At 35.6% G+C, this 24,093-nt stretch overlaps 1 protein-coding gene across 1 annotated transcript in view; it reads right to left on the reverse strand.

Moving 5' to 3' along the window:
* The window catches only part of Malrd1 (MAM and LDL receptor class A domain containing 1), a 642,532-nt gene that overhangs the window by 340,887 nt on the left and 277,552 nt on the right, over positions 1–24,093 (reverse strand). The window contains exons 24-25 of the mRNA XM_057787647.1: positions 22,442–22,689; positions 18,911–19,202 (exon numbers count right to left, since the gene is read on the reverse strand). Coding sequence (XP_057643630.1) covers positions 18,911–19,202; positions 22,442–22,689 — 540 coding nt within the window. The remainder of the gene's footprint in view (positions 1–18,910; positions 19,203–22,441; positions 22,690–24,093) is intronic.

Here is a 24,093-nt window from a genome sequence, read left to right on the forward strand (position 1 = left end):
TAGCATGCAATAGACAAACAGATCAGCAGTGCTTTTGAAAGACCTCTGGAGTGGGGAGACTCTCACTCAAGTCTCGGGATAACACAACCCCCCAGGAACTCACGAGAGACTGTCCTTGCTGCAATCACATGAGGTTTATTGACAGGACAGGAGCCAATGTACTGGGGCCAAAACTCATTTCCCACGCATGTGTAGAGAGTTCAACCCCAAGTAGCTGGGAGAACGGGTATTTAAGGGAAGGAACCACAACCCAGTAATCAAAAGGGGGTAGGGAGGGCATTATTGGAAAATTCCGAAAATACCAGTGATCAATGAAAAATTTCTGAAAATACTAGTGATAATCACAAGCGGGTAACTCCCTATTTCTCAAGATTATAATCTAACTTCATCTTCAGCTAGTTCCTGAAACAGAGTCACTGAACCAGCTAAACTAGATTTTTGGCTCTTCTCTTCCAGCTAGATGGGTCTGGATTTATCTGGGTCCTTCATTTTGAATATCAAACTTTAACAAGGTCTATCTTGAGATTTGGGATTTGTTTTGCTTTTAAGCACTAATAAGTGTATCATTCTTAAATTGCTGAAATAGGCCTCAATTATTAAAGACAAACAAAATTTAAGAACAGAGACAAATTTTTGTGTTCAGGGAAAAAAATGAAAGAGCTGTTTTGAATTTCAGTTTTTACAAGTTAATTGTAAAATATGCACACTAAAATATATACGTAAAGAAGTTTTATAACTTTGGGAAACAATATTTAATAGGTACCAAAAATTTAGCAAAATGTTCCTCAATTCAAAGCATATTTGTCGTGAATCTCATGTTGTCTTTTGTTGCAAAACATTAACAATAGCCTTATTTATAAGACAACGTAATCAAGAAAACAACAGAGTTGAAATACACTGCACTTTATGGGAAAGCTATTTATAGGTAAGGTGTTTGGCTAATGTGCTTGCAGCAAACTTGGCCTCATTCACTACTGGAAAATGGAATGCACTGCAGGGATTTGCTAAGCATTTTTTCTTCAGATTAGAAGCACTGCAAGCCTTGTAATATATGAAAATGATATTTGCATGCTTTCAATCTTTAATGTTATAGTGTTGAAGCAATACAGCTACGATACAAACTAGATTGAATTTTATGAATATTTTATTAAGATAAAGTAGCCATGCCTTGTAATGCATACCTGACATTAGTTTTTATCGTCTCTGATTTCATACACATTAGCTCTTGTTATAAAAATGAAAAGAATTGTACAAAGGAGCTGGAGCCCTTTTAAAATTTTTTCTCTATTCTGTCTGTTTAAAAAAAATCATCAATAAAAAACTACTGAATTTTTCAAGCAAATTTTAGAAAGCAAAGAATTATAACATGTTAAATTGTAGGAACCAAAATATAGTGTTATAAATTATAGGAGAATTTATGTAATAAATGATACCAAATATATGCAATTATTTACAAAATTGCAGTCATGTAAGACTTGCCATAACTGGACTACATGTTGCTGAATAGGTTTTATGGAAGCTTAGTCAGTACAAAGGTCAGTGACAGTAGACAGGAAAGCCTGAAAATACAATGAGAAAATTTTTCTGCTTCTCAGTAATAGGTGAAAAATGCTGCAGAAAATCTGTTGTTTCTCAAGTAAAAATTGCTTCACAAGAACGTTCTTTACACTGGACAAATCAGAAGAGCTGTGATGGCGAATAGTGATTATAAATTTGATTGAACCAATAGTCCTAAGAGATTGGTAACACACAACTCAAGGCATGCACATCAGGATGTTTCTGGAAGGAATTAGATGATGAGAGCTCTGGCCAAATCAGTGGAATAATCCCCTTGGGATTTATAGCATGAAGCATTTGGAGCAGGGATGGGAGCCTTCCTGCAAGAATTAGCTTTCTGGAGGAATGTCCTGGGTGCTGGGAAGAAAGAGAATGCTTTGCCCTTGTTCCTTTGTGTTCTCTCATGCTGATTTTTGCATAGCAGGAGCCTTCACCACATGTGGTGCTGTGGAGAAATTCTGCTTCTCACACCATGAGCCCAGATACAGTCACCATGGACTGAACACATCAAAACTATCAGTCATATTAAAAACATCCTTTCCTGAGCTGCTTTTACTAGGTAGGCATCATGATGGAATAAATAGAAAAGTAGCTAAAGGAAAGTCTATTTGTAGCATATGCCCAAACTGATAGTTCTGTGAGTTGTACATACTAGAAATTCATTTGTGTGGTTCATGGAGACTGAGACATAAAATGGGTTCAAGAAATACAATACAGAGCCAGGCGATGGTGGCACATACCTTTAATCCCAGCACTTGGGAGGCAGAGGCAGGCGGATATCTGTGAGTTCGAGGGCAGCCTGGTCTATGAGAGCTAATTCCAGGACAGGCACCAAAAACTTCAGAGAAACCCTGTCTCGAAAAATCCAAAAAAAAAAAAAAAAGAGAGAGAAAGAAATACAATACAACCTAATATTGTGTTTTACAAAATTTAGATGAATATTAAAAATAATTACTGACGATGACTAGGAATGTTCCCAACACACACACACACACACACACACAAATCTGAGATCAATGTGCCAATTATCTTGCCTGTTCATTACATGTTTATTGAAAGATCATACTTTACTCTAAAATATTTTCAGTTACTGTCAGTCAATCCATATGGAAGAACTGTGTGGAAATGTAACAATGAGACATGTCATTTTGCACAGTGGTTATATTCTAATAAAGGAATCTGGTACATATATATATAAATTTTAAGAATACACAGGTGCAGATGAAGAAGAGGGCAGAGTTAGATGGTCGCATCATCTGTGTTACAGCTGAATGCCACCAAGAAGCTAATCAAATAAAAAAAAATTTCCAAAGACACAGAGAACATGTAAACTTAGAAATATACTGGGGTAAGGGATAATTTCCCCTGTCAGTGATGGGTGCTTTGTGGATGTGGAGAACTCTGTCTTTAGCATGGTCTGCGTGATGTCAGAAAGAGGGAGTAGGTCAAGTACATAATGGGCAAGATGACTGACGTACTCATGACATGGCATGGCATGACATACTCATGACATGACATACTCATTACATGACATACTCGTAACATGACATACTAGTGACATGACATACTCGTAACATGACATACATACTTGTGACATGACATACTCGTGACATGACATACTCGTGACATGACATACTCGTGACATGACATACTCGTGACATGACATACTCGTGACATGACACACTCTTGCATGATTTTCATTGGTTGTAAAGACTGTCCTATGTCAGCTTTGGTTTCACATCCCCAGTAACATTCTGGAAAATATACATAGAATGATTAAATTTAATCCTTTAATAATAATAATAGAAATATATATATGAATAATAAAATATAATTTCTCTAGTTCTTTCTGTCAATCTCAATTTTCATTGTAAATAGATTCATTACTTTCACTTATGGCTTTAAGTCCCTTCAAATACAGTCTGCTATTTAATCAGAATCTATAGGAACCTTTAATTACGGCCTTATATTTCCAATGCTTAACTTGTTTGTCTTCCAGACAGTCCCTTGGGTGATACCTAAAATTCAACACACAGAAATTCAGGGTCTTAACTAACCTATGAACTTCTCTAGGAGCCCAGGAGATCTTGTGCTCATTATGTTTATTCCGTCTCTCTCCCTTCCTTCTCCCCATACACCCACCCGCTTCTCTGTCTCTGTCTCTATTGCCTAGCCACCAATGCATATTACTTCTACCTATTACTTTTCAAATACACTTCATCCTACTGCATTGCTTCCACTCAGACAGGCATTATCAATTATCTGGAATAGTTCATCATCATCATATGCCCTTCCTCTAATTAATCCCACGTGATACCAGTTCCTATTATCTTTTTAATTAACAAATAAATTATATCACCTTCAATGACTGAAATACTTTACTATTCTCCAAAGTCACAACACTCCGCAGATCCCAAAGATCAAAGCTCATATTCCTTAAAGATGGCATTTAAGACCTTCCACAGTAGATACTTATGCTATTCTTACAAAATCTAAAGACCCACAGGAGAAAACACACCATTTCCTTAACTTTACAGTATCTTTCTACATTTAACTCTCTGCATATTCAGTTCACTATGGAGTGGCCTCTTCCTGCTTTTTCCAACCATTTTTTTTTTCAAATTCAACTGCAGTAGTATATAGACTTCTGTGACACTTTACTGTCACAGAAAGACATTTTTTTCTAATTCTCTGTCTTCCAAAAGATGCTAAACTCCCTGTATAACTTCTACTGCAGTAAACACTGGGGAATAAAATTAGTGATTTTAAGTTTTTCCAATCATTCCTACTTTATATGTGATATTCATGATTTTGAATAAGTAAACAAAAAAGTCAATACATAAATGAATGAATGATCTGTGTTTTTAAAGAGATAGAAAACCTAGTTCAGATAAAACTTAACACAGGTACATTCCTAACATTAAAATCAACTTTAAATCAAAATTAATAAATGGAAGATAATAATAAAGATATTTACAAAAGAAGACAAGTAAAAACTTCAATAAAATGAACTCTTTGACAATATTAATAAAATTTCTAAAACATTGTTAATAGAATTTGATAGCTAGCGGAGCAGTGGTGGCGCACGCCTTTAATCCCAGCACTCAGGAGGCAGAGGCAGGTGGATCTCTGTGAGTTCGAGACCAGCCTGGTCTACAAGAGCTAGTTCCAGGACAGGCTCCAAAACCACAGAGAAACCCTGTCTCAAAAAACCAAAAAAAAAAAAAAAAAGTTGATAGCTAAAACAAGCGTAAATAGGAGACAAATCAATAGTAATACAAGATATCATTACATAGTCTATAAACTTTAAAAGGACAATAAAGGACTATCATGAGAATGTTTATAAAATAAACATAAATTAGAAAACATTGGTGGAATGAATACATTTTTTCAAAAATTATTTCTACTTGTATTTCCAAGAGGAAACAGAAAGGTTGATAATGTATATATTTTATACAAATTAAATCCATAATCAATAACTTTTCCACAGAATTTTTAGGTAAGAATTTAACTTTTTGTTTCTATCTGATATTTTAAAAAAAGGAATAGAAATTATAAAACACAAGAGGATTTTGGCATATATTCTATGGAGTTATTACTAATATTAACTCAAAGAGGAAAAGATGGTGTAAAGAAAACAAAACTATAGACCAATATTTCTCAAAAACCAAGGCACAAAATCCTTCACTAATTTACAAACAAAATTTAATTATGTCAGATATGGAAATCCTTGACAAATTTTTCATCAAAATGCAAAGACTTTGTTTAAAGTGTATTAATATAAACAACTATATAAACAAACAAAAAAACAAGTGTTTTAATAGATGTAGAAAAAAGATGAAAATTATAACATTTGCAATGGAAATATACCAGTAAAAACAGTAAACTCTATGTTAATAAAGGGTCCTGCATTCCTTAAACAATATCAGGAAACCATATATGTTCATGATTTATGAGTTTTTGTAGTCTAATACTATGGCAGCTTTAATCAACAGAATCAGAATATCATCAGAATCTTAATAAAAATGTATCTCATAAATTACATGAGAGAATTTCTTATCTTCAGTTAGGCTTTTGCACAATTAAAGATTATTTTTCCATCTTCATTAATCCATACCTGTATTGTTTTTCATTAGCATGGTCTAGGTCAAGACACAGAAGCAACTTCAAACAGTGTAAAATCTAGTCATTGAGTTCTTAAGAATTTTAAATTAGAGTATAAATAAGTCTACAAATTCATAGACCTAAATACATTATATTTTGGGGTTAATCTTGTGTTTCAAAGACAGATGGTCAGTCAGTGTAATAATTCTTTAAATATAAGATGAAGTTACTTTGGGATAAAATTTTTGATCATGTTGAGGTTGACAAAAATGGAGAAAATTGTGACTTGAAACAATTTCTGACTTGGTGTTTTCTGGTTTGAATTTTATTGTTGATAATTAATCAGTAGTGACTAATAATGTATTATATTTCATTACCACATTTCTTCTAGTCAATGATGTTATAAGCACAGTCCTAATCTTCCAATAGAAAGTGTATAGTGTCACAGTGTATGCAGTTCACTTTGTGACTCTTCCACTGTCGATTTTTTCATACCATGACAGAGACTGTTACCTGCACTCTTTATCAATTTATTTTACATACCAACCACAGTTTTCCCTCCCTCCTTTCTCCTCTCCTCCTGCTTCCCTCCCCCAACTTCCTTTCTATCTATCCATCCACTCCTCAGAAAGGGTAACTCCTCCCATGAGAGTAAACAAAGCATAGCTTATCAAGTTGAGCCAGGACCAATCCCCTCCCTCCCTCCCGTGGCAAGAATGAGCAAGGCATCCCACTATAGAGAATGGGTTCCAAAAAGCCAGCTCATGCACCAGGGACAGGTCCTTGTCCTCCTGCTAGGAGCCACACAAATAGACCAAGCTATACAACTCACCCACATACAGAGGGCCTAGGTTGGTCCCTTGCAGGTTCCCTGGCTATCAATCAGTCTAGGGTAGGTTAGTGGACCTGAGCTCAGGTCAGCTGTCTCTGTGGGTTTCCCTGCTGCAGTCTTGTCACCCCTTGCTCATATAGTCGCTCCTTCCTCTCTTCAATTGGACTCCCTGAGCTCAACCCAACATTTGGCTGTGGATTTCTGTATCTGCTTCTATCACTTACTGTTCTGTGATGACAATCAGGGTAGTCACCAATCTGTTTACAGGCACCCTCTCCACAATTGTGAGGAGTCTTAGCTGGTGTCTTCTGATCTGATTTACAATTTTCAGCTGAATTCAAAGCTGCTCAGAACATATACAATTTCCCAGAATGTTTTACTGTGATTCTGTGACTTGATTCTGGCTAATTTCAAATTTCAATCATCTTTTGACAACCTCCAGAAACAGTTCTTATACAAGAGCTTCATGAATTTTTCCAATCATGACCATGTCTCACTTGTAAGACAATCTTTCATATGCCTAGGTATTCAGGTATATAAAACATGTATAAAATAAAATGTTTACTGATAACCACAGGAAATTTATTCTAAAACAATTTTTGTTATACATATAATTATTAAAGGCAAAGCACATTTTGATGCTAACTAGGTATATATGCTTATTTAATTTTACATAAAAATGAATCTTGGCTGAAATTTTGATACCTTCAGGATTTAGAGAATTGCCAACAGTTTTCAAACTTGATTGACATTTTGACTTTATAGTCATATATATTTAAAAAGCCACTTTCCAAAAATACATAATATATAAAGTATGTTTAAGACCATGTCAGAGATTGTTAGAAATTTTTGCTGAGACCAAGACAAATTTTGTTTAATAATTTTTTTAATGAAACTCAAACAACAGTTAAACACACTTGAACACACTACAACCCATTGATATACTAACTATCTACTTACTAAGCTCTGAAATGATAGAAAATATTTAAAATTTTTGGTTTTTGTCATTAAACTATTATGCTTCTTCATAGCTAAAATCATTTTACATAAGTGAAATCCCTGCCAGTAATAACATACAATAGTTAGGGATCTGAATTCAAGTGATTCGGGTAATTTGTTGGTGCTGTATGCTGTTAGAATGTGCCAATTGAAACACATCTTTGTCATGTGTTCTGCATCAAAGATGCAGGGAGACTTACATGATCACAGCTGAGAACTGCTGGAAACATCCCACATTAACTACGTGTTCGATCATTTAATTTTTGGCCATGTGTATTTAGAACCTTTTACTATTGCTGATTTTTTTTCATGACTTCCACTTTCATTTATATGATCTCATATGGGCTTATGATCCACAGTTTAAATAGCTATGCCTTAGATTGTAGCTGATGCTCATCTCTGAGCCACTTTCAAAAACCCATTCACACTTATTGCTATCTGGAGGGTTCACACTGCTACCTTGGACCATGAAGATGATGGACTGTAAAGGACTGTTGACTTAGCTGAGTCTCGATGCCATAACCTACCAGTTAGCAACCATCTGCACACATAAACATATGTGTGTATATGTGTCTGCTTCTATTGATAAGTTTCAGAGGAGATAACAGAAACCGCTTATATAATAGTAAATTACAATATAACTGTCTTTACTCTGCAAAAAAACTTCTTCCTACAATATGTTCCCCAGGTTTTTCACAATCCAGAACAGCTTACTGTAGCAATTGTACTACTGGGATTCATACCAATCAACAAAATTTTAATGTGAACATTTATCAAGTAGATAGTTAAATTCAACATTTTAATTTATCTGACATGGGTTATAGTATTAACATAAATTGAATTTAAACTTTACACACTGGCAAGTTTATATAATATTATATCTAGGATATTAAAATATATTCTGTATTACAACACACTGAGTTTCTGAGCTTGTACTTTACTGGACTGTGCATAATGCTTAAATTTCTAAGGCATTTAGAAAGCAGCAATGCATTTATATATGAATTGGAGTCATTGAAAACATTTAAAAAGTAGCTAGAACACGCACACATTAAAATGAGCTTCCCTTGGGAAGGCAATAAAGATGACAAAATTATAGTCTTTTGAAATAGCTGCTCAAGCAGTTTCCAAGGACAAACAGTAATTTATGCTAAGTGAACAGTAACATACTGAATTCCGTTCAGTTCAATTGCTTTTTCACTCTCCAAGGTGATAAGAAACAGACTAGTTACCAATTGTTTTGACTTGGTAAGTGTGTGCTCTTGCATGTTCTGTGAAAATCTAACCAGTAGAATAGTCCAGTCTTCAATTTCCAAGATGATCTATATTTTCACTCTAAATTATGGGTTGTATCTGCTAAACTGTGTGAAATTGCTGTGATAGCATCCACGAGGAACATCCTCCTTTCCCCTCCATGAAATTTCAGAATACCTCTGCCTACTAAGTACAAATGCAATGGATGTTAGAAGGTTCTCTATGTTATTGCGTAGTAAATATTGCAATAAAAAGTTTCCTAGTGGATTTTCGGTGATGAAAATATATTTTATAGTTTAAATAATATAACCAAAACATAGGGAAAAGTAAAATAAGTCACTTTATGAAGCTTGAGTATTAAAACTAAGTTGCGTTCTACCAGGCAAACATTAAGTCGAAAATCATTTCACAATACTTCTGTATGTATAAAGTAAACATCTTTCAGCCACACCTCTGGAGGAAGCTTCCAACTCTGCTGAGGCTAGGCCAGCATCCTGAACCCTAGGTAAGACAACCCCTTACCCAACCTGTGCTGGCCCAGGATAATTCCAAATGTCTCTCCTCTCCTCATCAGCATATACACATACCTCTGGCAGAGGCCTTCACTCTATCAGAAGACAGGCCTGCTCAAAAAAAACCTGAGACAAGGCCAGCATCGTGAACCACACAAGTCAGGCCAACTCACTGAAAAGAAGCCTCCTACCCAAACAGAAGCCAGGCCAGCATCTGAACCTCAGAGCACCCCTAGCCAGATCATAGGCCACACACATACATAGTCAGAACTTCAGCCCCAAATGTGGTCAGCAACCCCGCTAGACTACAAGCCATCTAGGCCTTCAGAAGTCCAGCCCCAATGTGGGTGGAGACTCAACTACAGGCCATGGGTTCAAGAAAACCATAGAAAAATCAGAGAGACAAAGGAAAGAAACACTCATCCTACAAAGATAAATCCAGAAATGGTCACCTAGAACTATAATTACTCCTAATACAGAAGACTAAACACAAGTGTAAGAACAGAAACAGCAACAGCCAGGGTAACATGTAACCACTGGAGACCAGCCTTCCCATTACTGCAAGCGCTGAATATTCCAACACAGCCAAAGCACCAGAAAATTATGTCAAAACCGACTTCATGATAGTGATAAAAATCTTTAAAGAGGAAATGAAAAACTCCCTTAAAGGATTGAAGGAAAAGAAAGCAAACAAACAAACAAAAATATCAAAGGAATCAACAAATCCCTTAAAGAATACCACAATCAGTTGCTTGAATGAATATTGAAATAGAAGCAACAAAAAAAAAAAAAAAAAAAAAAAAAAAAAAAAAAAAAAAAAAAAAAAACCCACAAACTGAGGGAATTCAGGAAATGGAAAATCTGAGTAAGAAAACATGCACTACAGATTCAAGCATCACTGCTGTGGGATATTTGTATACTGTGTGAAGATAAATTACTGTGATTGGCTTAATAAAGTGTTGATTGGCCAATGGTTTCTAAAGGGGCATAGGTAGGACTTCCAGGCAGAGAAAGGAGGAAGAGGTGATAATTGAAGCACACAGGAGATGCTAACAAGACATGGAGGGAGTCAGACCTATGGAATAAAAGAAAAGTAAAAGGCCATATGATAAAACGTAAATTAATAGAAGCAGATTAGTTTAAGTTATAACAGTCAATGGGACAAACCTAATCTAAGGCTGAATCTTCATAACTATAAGTCTCCATGTCACGATTTGGAAGCTGGCTGGTGGAACAGAAAACACTTGTTATATATGGTGTCCAATGTTGGGCACAGAAAGCCATCCAGGAACTGAGAAAGCCAGAAAAAAAAAAAAAAACAAAAAAAAAAAACGACTTCCAAGTAGGCTCTGTGCCTACAAGTCTTTTAAGAAGACATGCTACCTAGCATATAAATGGGGATTATGAGCAGTGGATGGCAAGCTACTGGGCTACTGGGTGGCAGAAGAGCCTACAAGAGTTGGGGCAGATAGATCAGCTCCAGGCCAGGCCTATAGGCATGAGGCTCCAGTGTCACCAAACCAAAGTGGGTTGAGCCAGCAGCCGGGCCATGATGAGGTGCTATGTAGCAGAAGGCCTAGATATTACTTAGTAGATTAAGGCTTGGATCACACAGTCAGAGAAGGCTGGGGACTCACAAAATTTCAGGTCCAGGCCAAGAAAACCTCTAAACAGGTTATGGTGCATTTAAAAAAGTGCCTAGATGCTTAAGAAAGGAGAAAAATGTATGTAGACAGTAATAGAAAAATAAACTGTTTAAAAATAATGGTAAAGTCTTTAATGAGAGAGTAAAGTAATATAAGAAAAATTAAGCCACATAAATATGGGAAATACAGAGGGTATCTAGATACACAGTCTGATTATACAGTGCAAACAGGCTTATGAAAGTTAATAGATGACTTTGACCTGCTCAAACAAAAAATCATCTTTAAATTATGTGCGCATATCACATATTCTATACTTATATTAATGTAGATATTTATGTTACCTTTAAAGGCATATGTACTTTCAGAAAAAAAAGTACCAGACACCATTGAAACCAAGTGACCCAGGTCATCCAGCCTCTCAGAATGACACTGTTGTAGTTTTCTCAAAATTCTGCATCCAGAACATCTTCAAAGCAGCTAGCTGAGATGACCTAGCTTCACAGACTATCCAGCCAAGACTTCAGATAAGCTCTACAGCTTCCCATTACACAGAGACTCAACAAAAATAATGTAACTAAGTCTTCCGGGGCTTGACCATTATCCACATTTTCTCAGGGTCCCCTAAAGATACTGATACCCCCATTCAGAAGAAAACAGTTTAGAGAATACAACACCTGCATTCCCAAGAGGTGAGGTGGATTGGTTTTGGTCATTCAGTGGCTTATGGATGTTTGCCATCTTTTAGGCAGATTGGTTATAATTCCTATTGATAACTGTCAGGAAAAAAGCTGAACAAAGAAGACTAGATTCAGGGATCTCTTTCTAAAGGAAAAAGGGGGAACCATGGTATAGACATGATGGGATAAAGGACTGAATTTTGAATTTACTTTTAAACAACTACTAGTTTCAATTATTTGACATTGGTATAGATTTTTATATATTGATAGACATTTAAGGTGATTTTTGTTTTATATACGTTTCTACTCTTATTTAAGGTATTGTATCTATGCAGTTTGCTTAAAAATGTGATCTAAAGTTTAAGTCATTGATAGTTTTTTAGGATAATAAAGAGAGATTGGTAGTTAGTCATCTATAACAATCAAACTTGTAGTCATGACAGATATGTTTTCAAGGTCATGCAGAGATATATTTTACATAGATAGATGGTCTTCAAACACTTCAAAGACATAAAGAAGATGAAATTTAAAATAGTATGTTCACACTTCTAAGCATATATTAGTTGCAAAGGATAACCACAATACAATCCACATACCTGGAGAGGCTAGCCAACAAGGAGGGTTCAAGTGGGACACTTGGATCTCACTAGGAAGGGGAACTAGAAGATATTTCATGGGTGAACTGTGGGCAGCTGGGAATGAGAACATGAGGGATCAAGGAGGGGTGAAGTGAAGGAAGAGTCCTGAAAATGCCAGCTGGAAAATGGTTCATTTTAGTTAGGGTCAGGCAGAAACATGGTACAGGTGAAACCCCCAGGAATCTACAAAGATGACCCCTAGCATAACCTGAACTGGACACCACGTGTGACCAAGCAAAACTACCAGTGGATGGATTGAGACACCAACCCAGCCACATAACATTCAGCCTACATCCTGCCTATGAAATGTATGGGATAAGGGTGACACAGAGATTGTGGGAGTGGCCAACCAATGACTGGTCCAACTTGAGACCCATGATATGAGAGTGAGCTCACCCTGACCCTTCCTGGAACACCAGGACCCAAAGCCTGGGAGCCCCAAAGACCTAGGATAAAACCAAACACAACTGGAGAAAAGTCAATGTAATGATGCCTAAAGTGATTCTGCTATATTCATTGATTAGTGCCTAGCCCAGTAGTCAGCAGATAGGCTTCATTCAGGACCTGGAGGAAACAGACGCAGAGGCCCATGGTCAAACATTAGGCCAAACTCAGGGAATCCTGCTGAAGAGAAGGAGGAAGAATTGTAGAAGCCAGAGTGGTCAAGGGTTTCACAAAAATGCCACAGAACCAACTAACCTGGACTCATAGGAACTCACGGAGATGAACCAAAACCAGGGAAACTTCAGGGGCTGACCTAGGTCTTCTGTATATGTGACAGTTGTGTAGCTTGGTCTTCTTGAAGAAGTTCCAACAGTGGGAGCAGGGGCTGCCTCTGACTCTTTTACTGACTTTTGGGTAACTAATCCTGATACTAGGTTGGCTTGCCCAGCCTTAACACAAGCCAAAGCACATAGTTTTATTACAACTGGATAGGCTATGTTTTGTAGATATCCATGAACTGCCTGCCATTTTCTGAATACAAAAAGGTGGTGCAGGGGACATGGAGGCAGAGAGAAGGTTGGGGGGATAGATTAAGAGGAGAAGAGGGAATGGAATTTTAGTCAGGATATAAAATAAATAAATATTTTTAAATGGAAAAAATCTTTCATCTTCCTTATCCACACCATGCACAGCTAAGTATAACATTAACATCTGTGACTCTCAAGAATCTTTTAAAATGTCCTTAAGTTTAAATCCTGAAGTCTCTGGTTTCTTTTCTGTCTCTTTTATCCTTCAGTGGTTATCATGTCAATCTGCCTCTGAATCTTTACTATGATTTTTCCACCATTTTAAGTTACAGATCATAAATTAAATCACGACATTCAATAAACACACATTTTAAAGATTTTACGAGAGTTGTTTCTTTGCAAAGAGCAAGATGTTCAAAGATCTGATATCTGCTTTTATTAATGTAGGGAGAAAAGCAGGTAGACTCTGCTTTAAAGAAAATTCTCTCATATATAGTTAATTATTTAATGTCTCCAAAGTAGGAACAAAAGAACGGAAAAGAGAAAAGTAGCACAAAACACTGACACCCAAGTATTGCTGAAGATATTATATAGCATTTCCTGAATTTTCAACGGCTCACTCAGATTCTTTCAGATCTACATTTTATAGAAGAGAAAAATTAGAGTTAGAGAAGTGAGTTTGGCACTACACACAACTAACAAGCAGTGCTGAGATCCAAGGGCATGTCTCTACCTCCGGACACATTCATTTTACACTGAGCATCATGTGTAGTGACAAAAGATTATCATGCCACATGCAATTAGAATTTTGAATGATTCTATGCCTGCATCCTTATCAGGGAGAAGCAGCATTTTTGACTATAAGCAAATATTTCAAAGAAATGAATAATAGATAAAACATTTCACATCCATGTTTATGCTAAGAACAGAAGCACTTTTACTATGAGTTAATATCAACCAAAAAATAAGGATTTTCAATATTTACAGAAAAAGACAAAAACAAAAAACAGCTCTAGTCATTTCAAATATGTGATTTACCTAAATCTGCTTTATACTTTTATTGTAATGTGTATATCCTAAAAGAAATTTATTATGAAACTTTATTTGGAAAAAGCAAAAGTGATTAAACCCAAAACCATAAACAGGTATTCAAAATATCCCCTTCTTTTATTATATTAGACTTCATAAAGTATCTATCAAAAAGATGAAAATGTAATAGTGACTCAATTTGCACCAGGGCATTTCAAAGAAGAATGAATAGTGGCTTCCTTTTTATCATTGAATTTCATTTAACAACTATTTTTATACTTTTTCATTTAGCAATTACTAAAACTGCTATTAAATAAATCTCTCAAATAAGACTTCAAATTTTCAAGGGATCAATAATAGCATCACTTTAGTAATAAAATCCTTGGTCTCTTTTGTTCTTTGCCTCTAGATTTGGTCCAATTGCATCTTCATAAAAAATTATGCTATCTTTTTTCTTTTGCTTTGTTTTATTTTATTTTTTCAGGTGGATGTTTCCTTTGGCTTACAAATTATACTTCACCATCAAGAGAAGATAAGAAAGGTACTCACAGGAGCTAGCTGGGTGAAGGTAGGGACTGAAGCAGAACCACAGAGAGCATTGCTTACTGGCTTGTTCCCATGACTGCCACAGAGGGCACTGTTTACTGGCTTGTTCCTGTGACTGCTAGAGAGAACACTGATTACTGGCTTGTTTCCCATAACTGCTCAGCTTGCTTGGTTTCCTCCTTTATTTTTTCTTTATCTTTTTCTAGTAATCAGGGAATTGTAATTTTAAACTACTTTGAGAGTTCATCTTCCTCCAGTAAGAATGGAAGATCAAGAAAACAAATGACAACACATACTGGCAAGGATGATGGGGAAGGGAAACACTCATTCACTGCTGGTCGGCATACCACTGGTACATTCATTATGCAACTCAATGTGGAGAACCCTTGGGAAGCTGAGAACTGATATGGCTGAAGATGCTGCCATACCTCTCTTCAACATATACTCAAAGGACTCCACACCTTCTTACAGAGATACTTGTTCATTCATTTTCATTGCTGCTCTATTCATAATAGGCAGATATCAGAAAGAGTCTGGATATTCATCAACTGCTGAATGGATAATGACGATGATGATGTTTAAAATGAAATTATTCAAATTGCAAGTTATTATTGCAAAAAAATTTATTCAGTTTGCAAGTAAATGGATAGAGCTAGAAAAAGATCATACTGACTGAGGTAGCCAAGACCTCAAAAGACAAATACTGTATGTTTTCTCTTATATGTAAATGTTTGCTTTTAAATTTTCAATGTGTGCTACATTCATAATAACTACTGATGTAGGTACCTAGCAAGAGATCAGTGGAGAAGATGTGATCTTCCAACAAAGGGGGACTAGAATATAGTGTTATGAAGACATAATGGCGAAACTAGAATAGGAGAATTAAATGAGGAGGAAGATGATAGAAGGATAAAGAGGCAATATGTGGTGGACAAGCAACACTAGAGGTATTTTGAAGAACTATATGGAAACCTGCTACTGTAGAAGCTTCCTAAAACGCATAAGAAGATGTCACCACATAATGTGGGAGATGATGCTCCGACTAAGCATCCATGCTGTCAAGTAAAGCCTCCAGTGCCAAGAATGATACCTCTTAACTCTCTTAATGCGACTTTCATTATGATATAATTAATTCATTCAGATTTTCATTTGGTTAAGATGCCAACTCTTCTTAAAATACCAGGATCCCCTAAACTCACAGTGAAGTCAATATTTCATATCAATTTCACATTAAATCTCCAAGATTTCACTCTTAATGGGTGTGCTTATGAATGCATTGGTTTAGTTTCTGAATGTAGTTAAGCATCCATTTAAAAATTACAAGAAAGCAAATAGATAGTATGCCCATTAATTTTATCTTCATCACTTACATGTAAGCATTACAATTGGATAGCTATTAAAATGTTAATGTATTTCATCTTCATTTTCAGAATGTTCCTTCGAGTATAGTCCCTCTACCATATTCTTCATCTAATCCTACTGTATCATGTGGACCTCAAGCAGAGGGGGTCATTTCCTCAGATGAGCAGAAGTATGGTTTCAAATTCCTACACATCTAACAAATGTCTCAAATTAGACATCCTATAAACACACTCCTGAGGATTTTTATACATCCTCAGGATTTAATCATATCCCAAAAGATACGATGGTACTTTTACATTTTTTCTTTGCCTCACTGACTTGTTATGAAGAACCCAGTTTCTTTTCTAAATACGTTTTTTTTATTATGAATGTGTGCCTGTGTATATATAAGTACCACATGTGTATCTGGTATGTGCAGAGGCCAGAAACATGTGGCAGACCTCCAGAAACTAGAGTTAAAGACAGTTGTGAATCATGTGGGTATTGAGAACTGAACCTGTATCCTATGCAAGACTAGCAAATGCTCTTAACGGCTGAGTTATTTATATAGCCTCATAGTATAATTTTATTTTCTATTGATCAAAACTGATATATATGTGTGTATGTATATATATATATATATATATATATATATTTGTGTGTATGCATTGTGAGTGTGGGAATGTGTGTGTTGGTACAAATATATATGTATGCACATATGCGTGTATATGCAAATTTGTACATACGAAAGCCAGAAGTCAATATCAGGCATTGTTCCACAGGAGTCACCTACATTGTATTTTTTGTCCATTTGATTTGGTGTTTCTTGAGACAGTGTCTCTCACTGCTTTTAGTCTTCAATGATCAGGCTAACCCAACAGGCTAACCCTATGGATCTGTCCTTTTCTGTCTCCTCAGCATGGGATTACCAGTTGTGGGATTCTAAATGCACACTACCACTTCTCCTCGAGAAGCCACACATACACACAGCTCCACGTCTTCTAGGGAGAAGTCTCAGTCCCTCACACTTAGAGACAAGTACTTCAGCAACAGATCAATCCTTCCTGTGCCTCACTAATCATAAACCTTAAAACACATTAAATATTTAAGGGTTTTAAACATTATTCATATATGCTATTAACTTCATAATTAATATATAATTAGTATTATTTTATAGCAATTGTTTACTTCTTCAAATATTTTAAATGCTTTTTTAGGAGAAATATTTTATAAGTTTAAGGTCTCAATATACCCCAATACATTTTAATTTATTTTTCTTGTATTCCTTTTAGTAGTTGTTAGTTGAAAACTGAGATGGGTCAACAAAAATGTGTAATCTCCTAAACTTTGATATTTAAGGTTATTTTTCAATAAATTCAAGAACTTACTTTCTTATAGAACAGATTTATATAGCATCAGCACAGGTAGCATTCGTATACTCCAGTCAGGAAGGAAGGCTATGCGGCATTTCAAATAACCCATCTAAGCAGACTTACCCCTATATAGTCTTGGTATGTTTGCATTCTCTACGCCATTCTACACAGTGTTAGGACTATTGCAGATGAAATGCGTGTAATACTGTCTACTGAAAACCAGATAAAAACTTTCTCTCAATCATATTTAAATACAACTTCTGTGATTAACAGAAAAGAAAAAGCAATAGTGATGGAGTTCCCTTTTTTTGATCAGTAAGAAGTTCAGACAAATTATTGACTCATTCTGTAAGGGTGACATTCGTTTTCCTTAAGTACAAGACAGGTGTAGATACTAGCAGAAAACATGTCAATTTTCTACACTAAACAAATAGTTACATATTAACATCTATTACAATGCAATTGGCAAAATATCTCTTATCTTTTTATCATAATATGCTATTTTCATATCACCAGTGTGTAGATTCATGTGGTTAATGGTATTCTCTAACATTGCCATAATATATTAAAAGTTGCTAACTCAATGGATGTCAATGGTAATTTTAAGAAATCACTAAATATTCCAGGATAAAACGACACATGCACATTCTAAATCATAAAGTATTTCAATGTATACATTCAGCAATTCAAATAAATACATCCATTGGTCTACAAAGAATAAGTAATCACATACTGCTCGTGATTTGTTTTGTTTTAATAATCTTTTTTCCCTTATTATTATGAGAGGATGTAACTAACATTCCTTGGAAACCATTTTAAACATTTCACAGTTTGAACTTAACTTAGGGTATCACTGCATGGTGTGGCACTCTCCTGTTGCCGGAAGCAGTAGCTCTTATCAGTGAGCATCTGTCTCTCTGCAGTGTACCCTGTGGTTAAGCTATGATAGTCAGCCCCTTAGATGTGTTAACAGCACTATTGATATGCATGACTTTCATCTTACTGATAGTTTTCATAGAAGGCAACCTCATTGTGCCTGGAAAAGCATATAACAAGAAGAATGTCTCATTAAAGCAGAAAATCTCTCTCTGCTCTTGATTTTCTTTGTATTTTGTTAAAATATGTAAGACTATTTACTTAAGACTGATCTGATTTGAAATCAGATGCCTTTCAATAGAGTCTGCCTGTATTCGACTTATCTAAGACAGGGCTGTCTGCACAGGGAACCCAAAAACTGCTAAATACAACAGAGCTTGGCAAAAATTTGGGAGACATTTTGTAAGTAAACGCTTGTAAAATACATTTTAGTTTAAAAACATTTTTTCATTATGAAGCAATGCATAACTAGGAATTTATTTCATTTTCACCCATTTCCTTATCTTCTGTCCTACAACCTATAAAAACAAAAAGGAAGTACAACCGAAAACACACCTGTTGGAAGGGGAGGTGCCAAGTCTTCCTCTGTGGAGCCGAGAGATGGCAGACATCCCTTTGTAAGCACAATGTCATCAAGGGCGATATTGCCAGGGTAGCCTTCCCCAACTCTGCCTTCAAATTTGAGTCGAAAGTCTTCATCACTAGACAACAACAATTCTTTTCTCTGCCAGAAATTGCCTTGTTCTTCAATGAGATTGAGCAGTGTCTTTGTGTGGTTTGTGACTGTCACCTGGAGCAAGATGAGGTTCCTACTGCCAGGACCATACATGTGATAATTAAAAATTATCTGTAGCAAGAACAGAACATTACAAATTATAAGTATAAATATTTCCACTTCAAAAAATTTCAATATCCACTTCTTTACTAACAGATATGGAAGGCAAATTAGATGGGCACAGTCTATTGATTCCTAAGCACTTTAGCACTAAATAAAGACAGAATAGATACATGCAAGGAAGACAGTAAAATAAAGTTGAATAGAAATTCAGAAGAAAATGAAAAAGGTTTATTTTTCTATTTCTAAAGCAAGATTCCTCTCTAAAATCCCCATGATGGCAATTAACCTTCAATGTTCAAGCATGAATAGAATCTTTGTGTCACGACGTCTCTGTCTTCACTAATGGACGGGTGACACATGAGAATGGCTTCATTATGGCCCAAATGGGTGTTTATGTTGAATTACCAAGGAGTATTTTGCTTATTCCACTACACTCCTATAATAGAAGCACATTTATAGTGCCATAGGACAAGGGATTCCACAGAACAAACCCTGCAGAGTTGCTCTTACCAGATTTTACTTGGGATGCTAGAAAGAGGCACCAGCTGAACAGACCCTGGAACTTCTAAAACCAATAAAACTGTTATTGCAAGGAACTCATATTCCAATATGTCAGAGACAGAGTTTACTAGATTATCAGTCATTCTGATGTGGTACAAGAGAGGGAAGGAAAATTCTGGGAGACAGAAGAAAATGGGTTCTAAACAATAATGATTCCGAGTTTTTAAAGGCTTTTATTTTGCCAGGTGTCTGGGAGAAAATGATTACAGACGGAACTCTTTATACAAGAAGAATACACTATTGAAACATCAACAATTGTGCAGAGAATACTCTGGAAAAATAGAAGGAATGTACTTCAAGAGTGAAAGATATGGTTAATTAATATGTGTAATGGATTACTACAGAAGCTTGGACTAAGAGGAGAGCCATGGACGTGAATATCCAAATTCCCTAGCTGATAAAATCTCCAAGTGTTTTTCTTTGTAAAATTATCTCCACTGATTAATTTTTCCAAGATGAATTTTATGATGGTTTTTCCTGGGACACAAAAACTTATCTAGATTACTTATTTTAGTGATGAAATAAGGGACTGGATGCATCTCATGAATCAGCAGATACTAGGAATTCAGGATCAGCTTTGTGACCTACTGCTGTGTGAATCCCAGGCAGCTACAAGCATTCCTAGCCAATGTTCTGCTTTACATTCTCATTAATATAAAGACAATGAAACACGTATTTTCTACCTATATCTTAAGGTATTTCTAAATCATGTCAATAGGTTTACATGGAAACAACCCCCTCACCTTTGTTTCCTTGAAGACTATCAATGAAAACAAAAACTACCCCTGGGGTAAGATGGAATGGACATATTCCTTAATGTAAAATATTAAGTCTTCTAAAGATTTTTTACATAAAATATTCATTATCTAAAGATTCAATTTCCCCATCAATTTCAGTATTCTCCCTGCTACCTGCTTTTCATAATGAAAGAGAAAAACAATTTCACTTTCTTTTATTAAAGATATCCCATAAGGTTAAAGGACACACATAATTTTACCAAAAATTTCTTGTTGTTCTGCTTATCTCATACAAAGATTTGTCATCCTTGAGAGCCAAAAATTCTCAGGATGACCTTTTCTTGACTATTTGTATTCAATCTATATCATAGATATTAACAAAATAAGCCATTTCTCTTAAAAAATTGACCCTTCCAGGTATCCCTTATAATTCTTAAATAGGAGGTTTTAATATGAGCAACTATAATTTGGTGACCAAAGGGATATAGAGATGGATGAGATTTTTAGTTTCTATGACAAAACAATTATTTTAAGCATTCATAGAAAATACTATAATAAAAAACTTGGAAATAAAACTACAATTTTATATATTTCATGCTTTACTAGTTAATTAGATGTTTAGACTAAAGCTAACTTGCAATTTTGAGACTTTTCTCAGGACATATACAACTAAATTTATAGACATAGACTTAACATATATTACATCTGGTGTGTCTAGCTTTCAATTTTGAAGAAGTGTCATTTCTTTGCAAAACAGCAAAAGCATGTAAAAGGATGTTTTATTAAATTCAATTTGGTACCAAACCAAAGTGTAGTTTTGTTGTTTGATTTTTTCACTTCCATTCTGAACTTCTGACCAAGTTTTCTCTCTAAAACTCTTATCCGATTCCTTTTTTGTAAAACCTCACTGCCCAGCTGAGAGCAGAGATTACTCTGGGAGAGTCCAATTGTGAAGGCATTCTAGGATGAGACAGAAAATCCCCTTTGATAAACTGAAGGTTTGCCAAGGATTAAGACCAATGGCGATGACCGTTTTCTAAACGGTGATGCACATCTTTGGGTTATAGCTAGCTCTACTGTGCACACAGCACAACAAAGAGCCTTGTTTTGAATGTCATATCATAACAATTTAGATTGTGAAACTTTAATCTAACCTGAAATGAGCAGAAAAAAATTCTTCAAATAAAATTTACTTCCTTTCAGTGTTCAAATATTGGGGAACAACCAACCAACCCAGCATATGTATGCTATAACATAATTTTAATGTTGCATATCTCATAGTACAAGTAAGTGGAGTATTTATTTAACAGTCTCTTGTGAGCAAGATAACAGGAGAATGACTTCTAAGAGCTTATTTTATGGTTAGTGCCTTAAATTACATTTAGTTATGTTGAGTCCTGTAGCTGAGATGCCTTAGATATTTATTCAAATTTTTATAAGCTAAGGATTAAGTCCTGTTTTTGTCTTGCCTATAATTTTCCTTAATTGTTTTAAGAACCAAATCTACTTTATTCCTCTCTGAAAATATGTCTTTGTCTCTTTTATAGATAGCTTTAGCTACATCAGAGTCTAGATTATATTATTTATATATTGCATGTTATTTATTTATTTTTCTTAGTGGTGGTCATAAAATTCTCATAGTTTCTATAATCACTAAACTCCTAGGGAGAACAAAACTGGTCTTTCACTTATTTTGTATTATCTATAATCATGAATAGTTAACCCTGGAATTTTTCCAGTTATTTCTAAAATTCTGACTTCTGTATAGTATATTCACAAGAGAGTTTCTCCAGTAATTCTAATAACTGTTCCCATTTATTCTTTTTCCTCTCAAATATGCTATGCTGAGTAAGTCCAAATACACAGTGTTTCTAGCCCCAGGCATCCCATTTTCTGCACATGACCCTTTCCAATAGCTGTTTATAAGATCCCTTAATTTTCTCCTCATACCTTGCAGTCTTTGCTTCTCTTGCTTATAACTGGGCTTGAAATTCTGGCTGTTTTCACGGACTGCTGTGAGAAATAGGTTTTGAGAAGGATGTAATGACCAGAAGAATTTCCCAGGGTATGGTCTACAGCTGGCTCCATGCTTGTAGTTGGGACATTGCTGGATTTCAGATTCCAGTCAAAACCCTCATCCTGATCCTGCTCCCAGGCACAAAGGTCAAATTCGAAGTCACAGCGCCCACCAGAGGTACCTGAAAAAATTGCAAGCTTAGGTTGGAAATAAAGAAAAACTACCTTTAAACCTTCATTTTTTTCTTTTCCCTAAATCTTTTCTTTTCCGTTTTCCCCCTTTACTGTAAATAGATTCTTTCTCACACAATATATTCTGACTACAGCTTCTCCTCCCTCTACTTGTCTTAGCTCCTCTTCCCCCTCCCCTCCCCTCCAGATCTACTCCCTTTCTGTCTCTCATTAGAAAAGAACAGGCTTCCAAAGGATGACAAACATGACAAAATAAAATATAATAAGATGAAGCAAAATCATTATATCAAAGTTAGGCATGCAACCCAACACGAGGAAAAGAGTCCCAAGAGTCCGAGACCCACTTGTTCAAACAGTCAGGATTCTTATACAAATATTAACCTGAAAACTATAATATATATGCAGAGGACCTAGTGCATGTAGGTCCTGTTCTTGTTTCAGTCTCGTATGTGCCTTGAACAAATGATTCAAAAGGTGTTGCTCTCCTAGTGTCCTTCGTCCCCTCTGACCCTTTCAATCCCTTACACTTCCTCTCCTGCAGGATTCCCTGAGCTCTAAGGAGAAGGATTTGATAGAGACCTCCTTCTAGTAACTTATCACATCCAAAGATCAATGCAATCATTCAATCTTCTCTGCAATTTTTCAGTCTGCAGTGGATAGTAATTAACACAAATACCTACAACACAACTATCCATGGTGTAGAAAGTAAGAGATTTCAGAGCACTTAGAGCAAAAGGGGAAATATATTTCATAGCCCCAATAGGCTCAAGGATCATTGTGAAAGACTGGCTGAAAGAGTGTAGGATCATGTCATAGTAGGTGACTACTAAGAAACATTAGCTTTTGTACACAGCATGACTGGACAGATGAACTTGCAGCAATTGTGAAAGCATTCACAGAAGATATGAAAGGCAACGCAAAACCAAATCCCAGTAAGGGGGTTGTCGTGGGGGTGAGCATATAATCCCAATCCTACCCATGGAGCACTTGGCAATTGTCAGTTTTCAAGAGGAAGAGACAATTTTCTCTGAGAGTGTAGCCCTTGGCAAGTAAACCAGTGAAAGGTCACACATCCAAGACTGCCTGGGCATCACAAATTGGTCTTGAAGAATTTAAGAACACAGGAAAGGACAAAGATGCAGAGAGAAAGGGAAGGGTATAGGAGGATGTAAAGGAGGAGCTTGAATATGATCAAAGCACATTACATGAAACTGTCATGGAAGTAATGCAAATAAGTACATAATTCAAAATAACAAATGCCTTGTGTCATGCAATAATAAAACGTCTAAATGGTATATCCACAACAATGTTTAGATATAATAGTTTAGTTTGTTGTATACAATTGTGACCATGGCTTAAATAAGACTAATTTTTTACAAATCTAGCATTAGCCT

Source organism: Chionomys nivalis, chromosome 13 (genome assembly GCF_950005125.1).
Source record: "Chionomys nivalis chromosome 13, mChiNiv1.1, whole genome shotgun sequence".
Lineage (NCBI taxonomy): Eukaryota > Metazoa > Chordata > Mammalia > Rodentia > Cricetidae > Chionomys > Chionomys nivalis.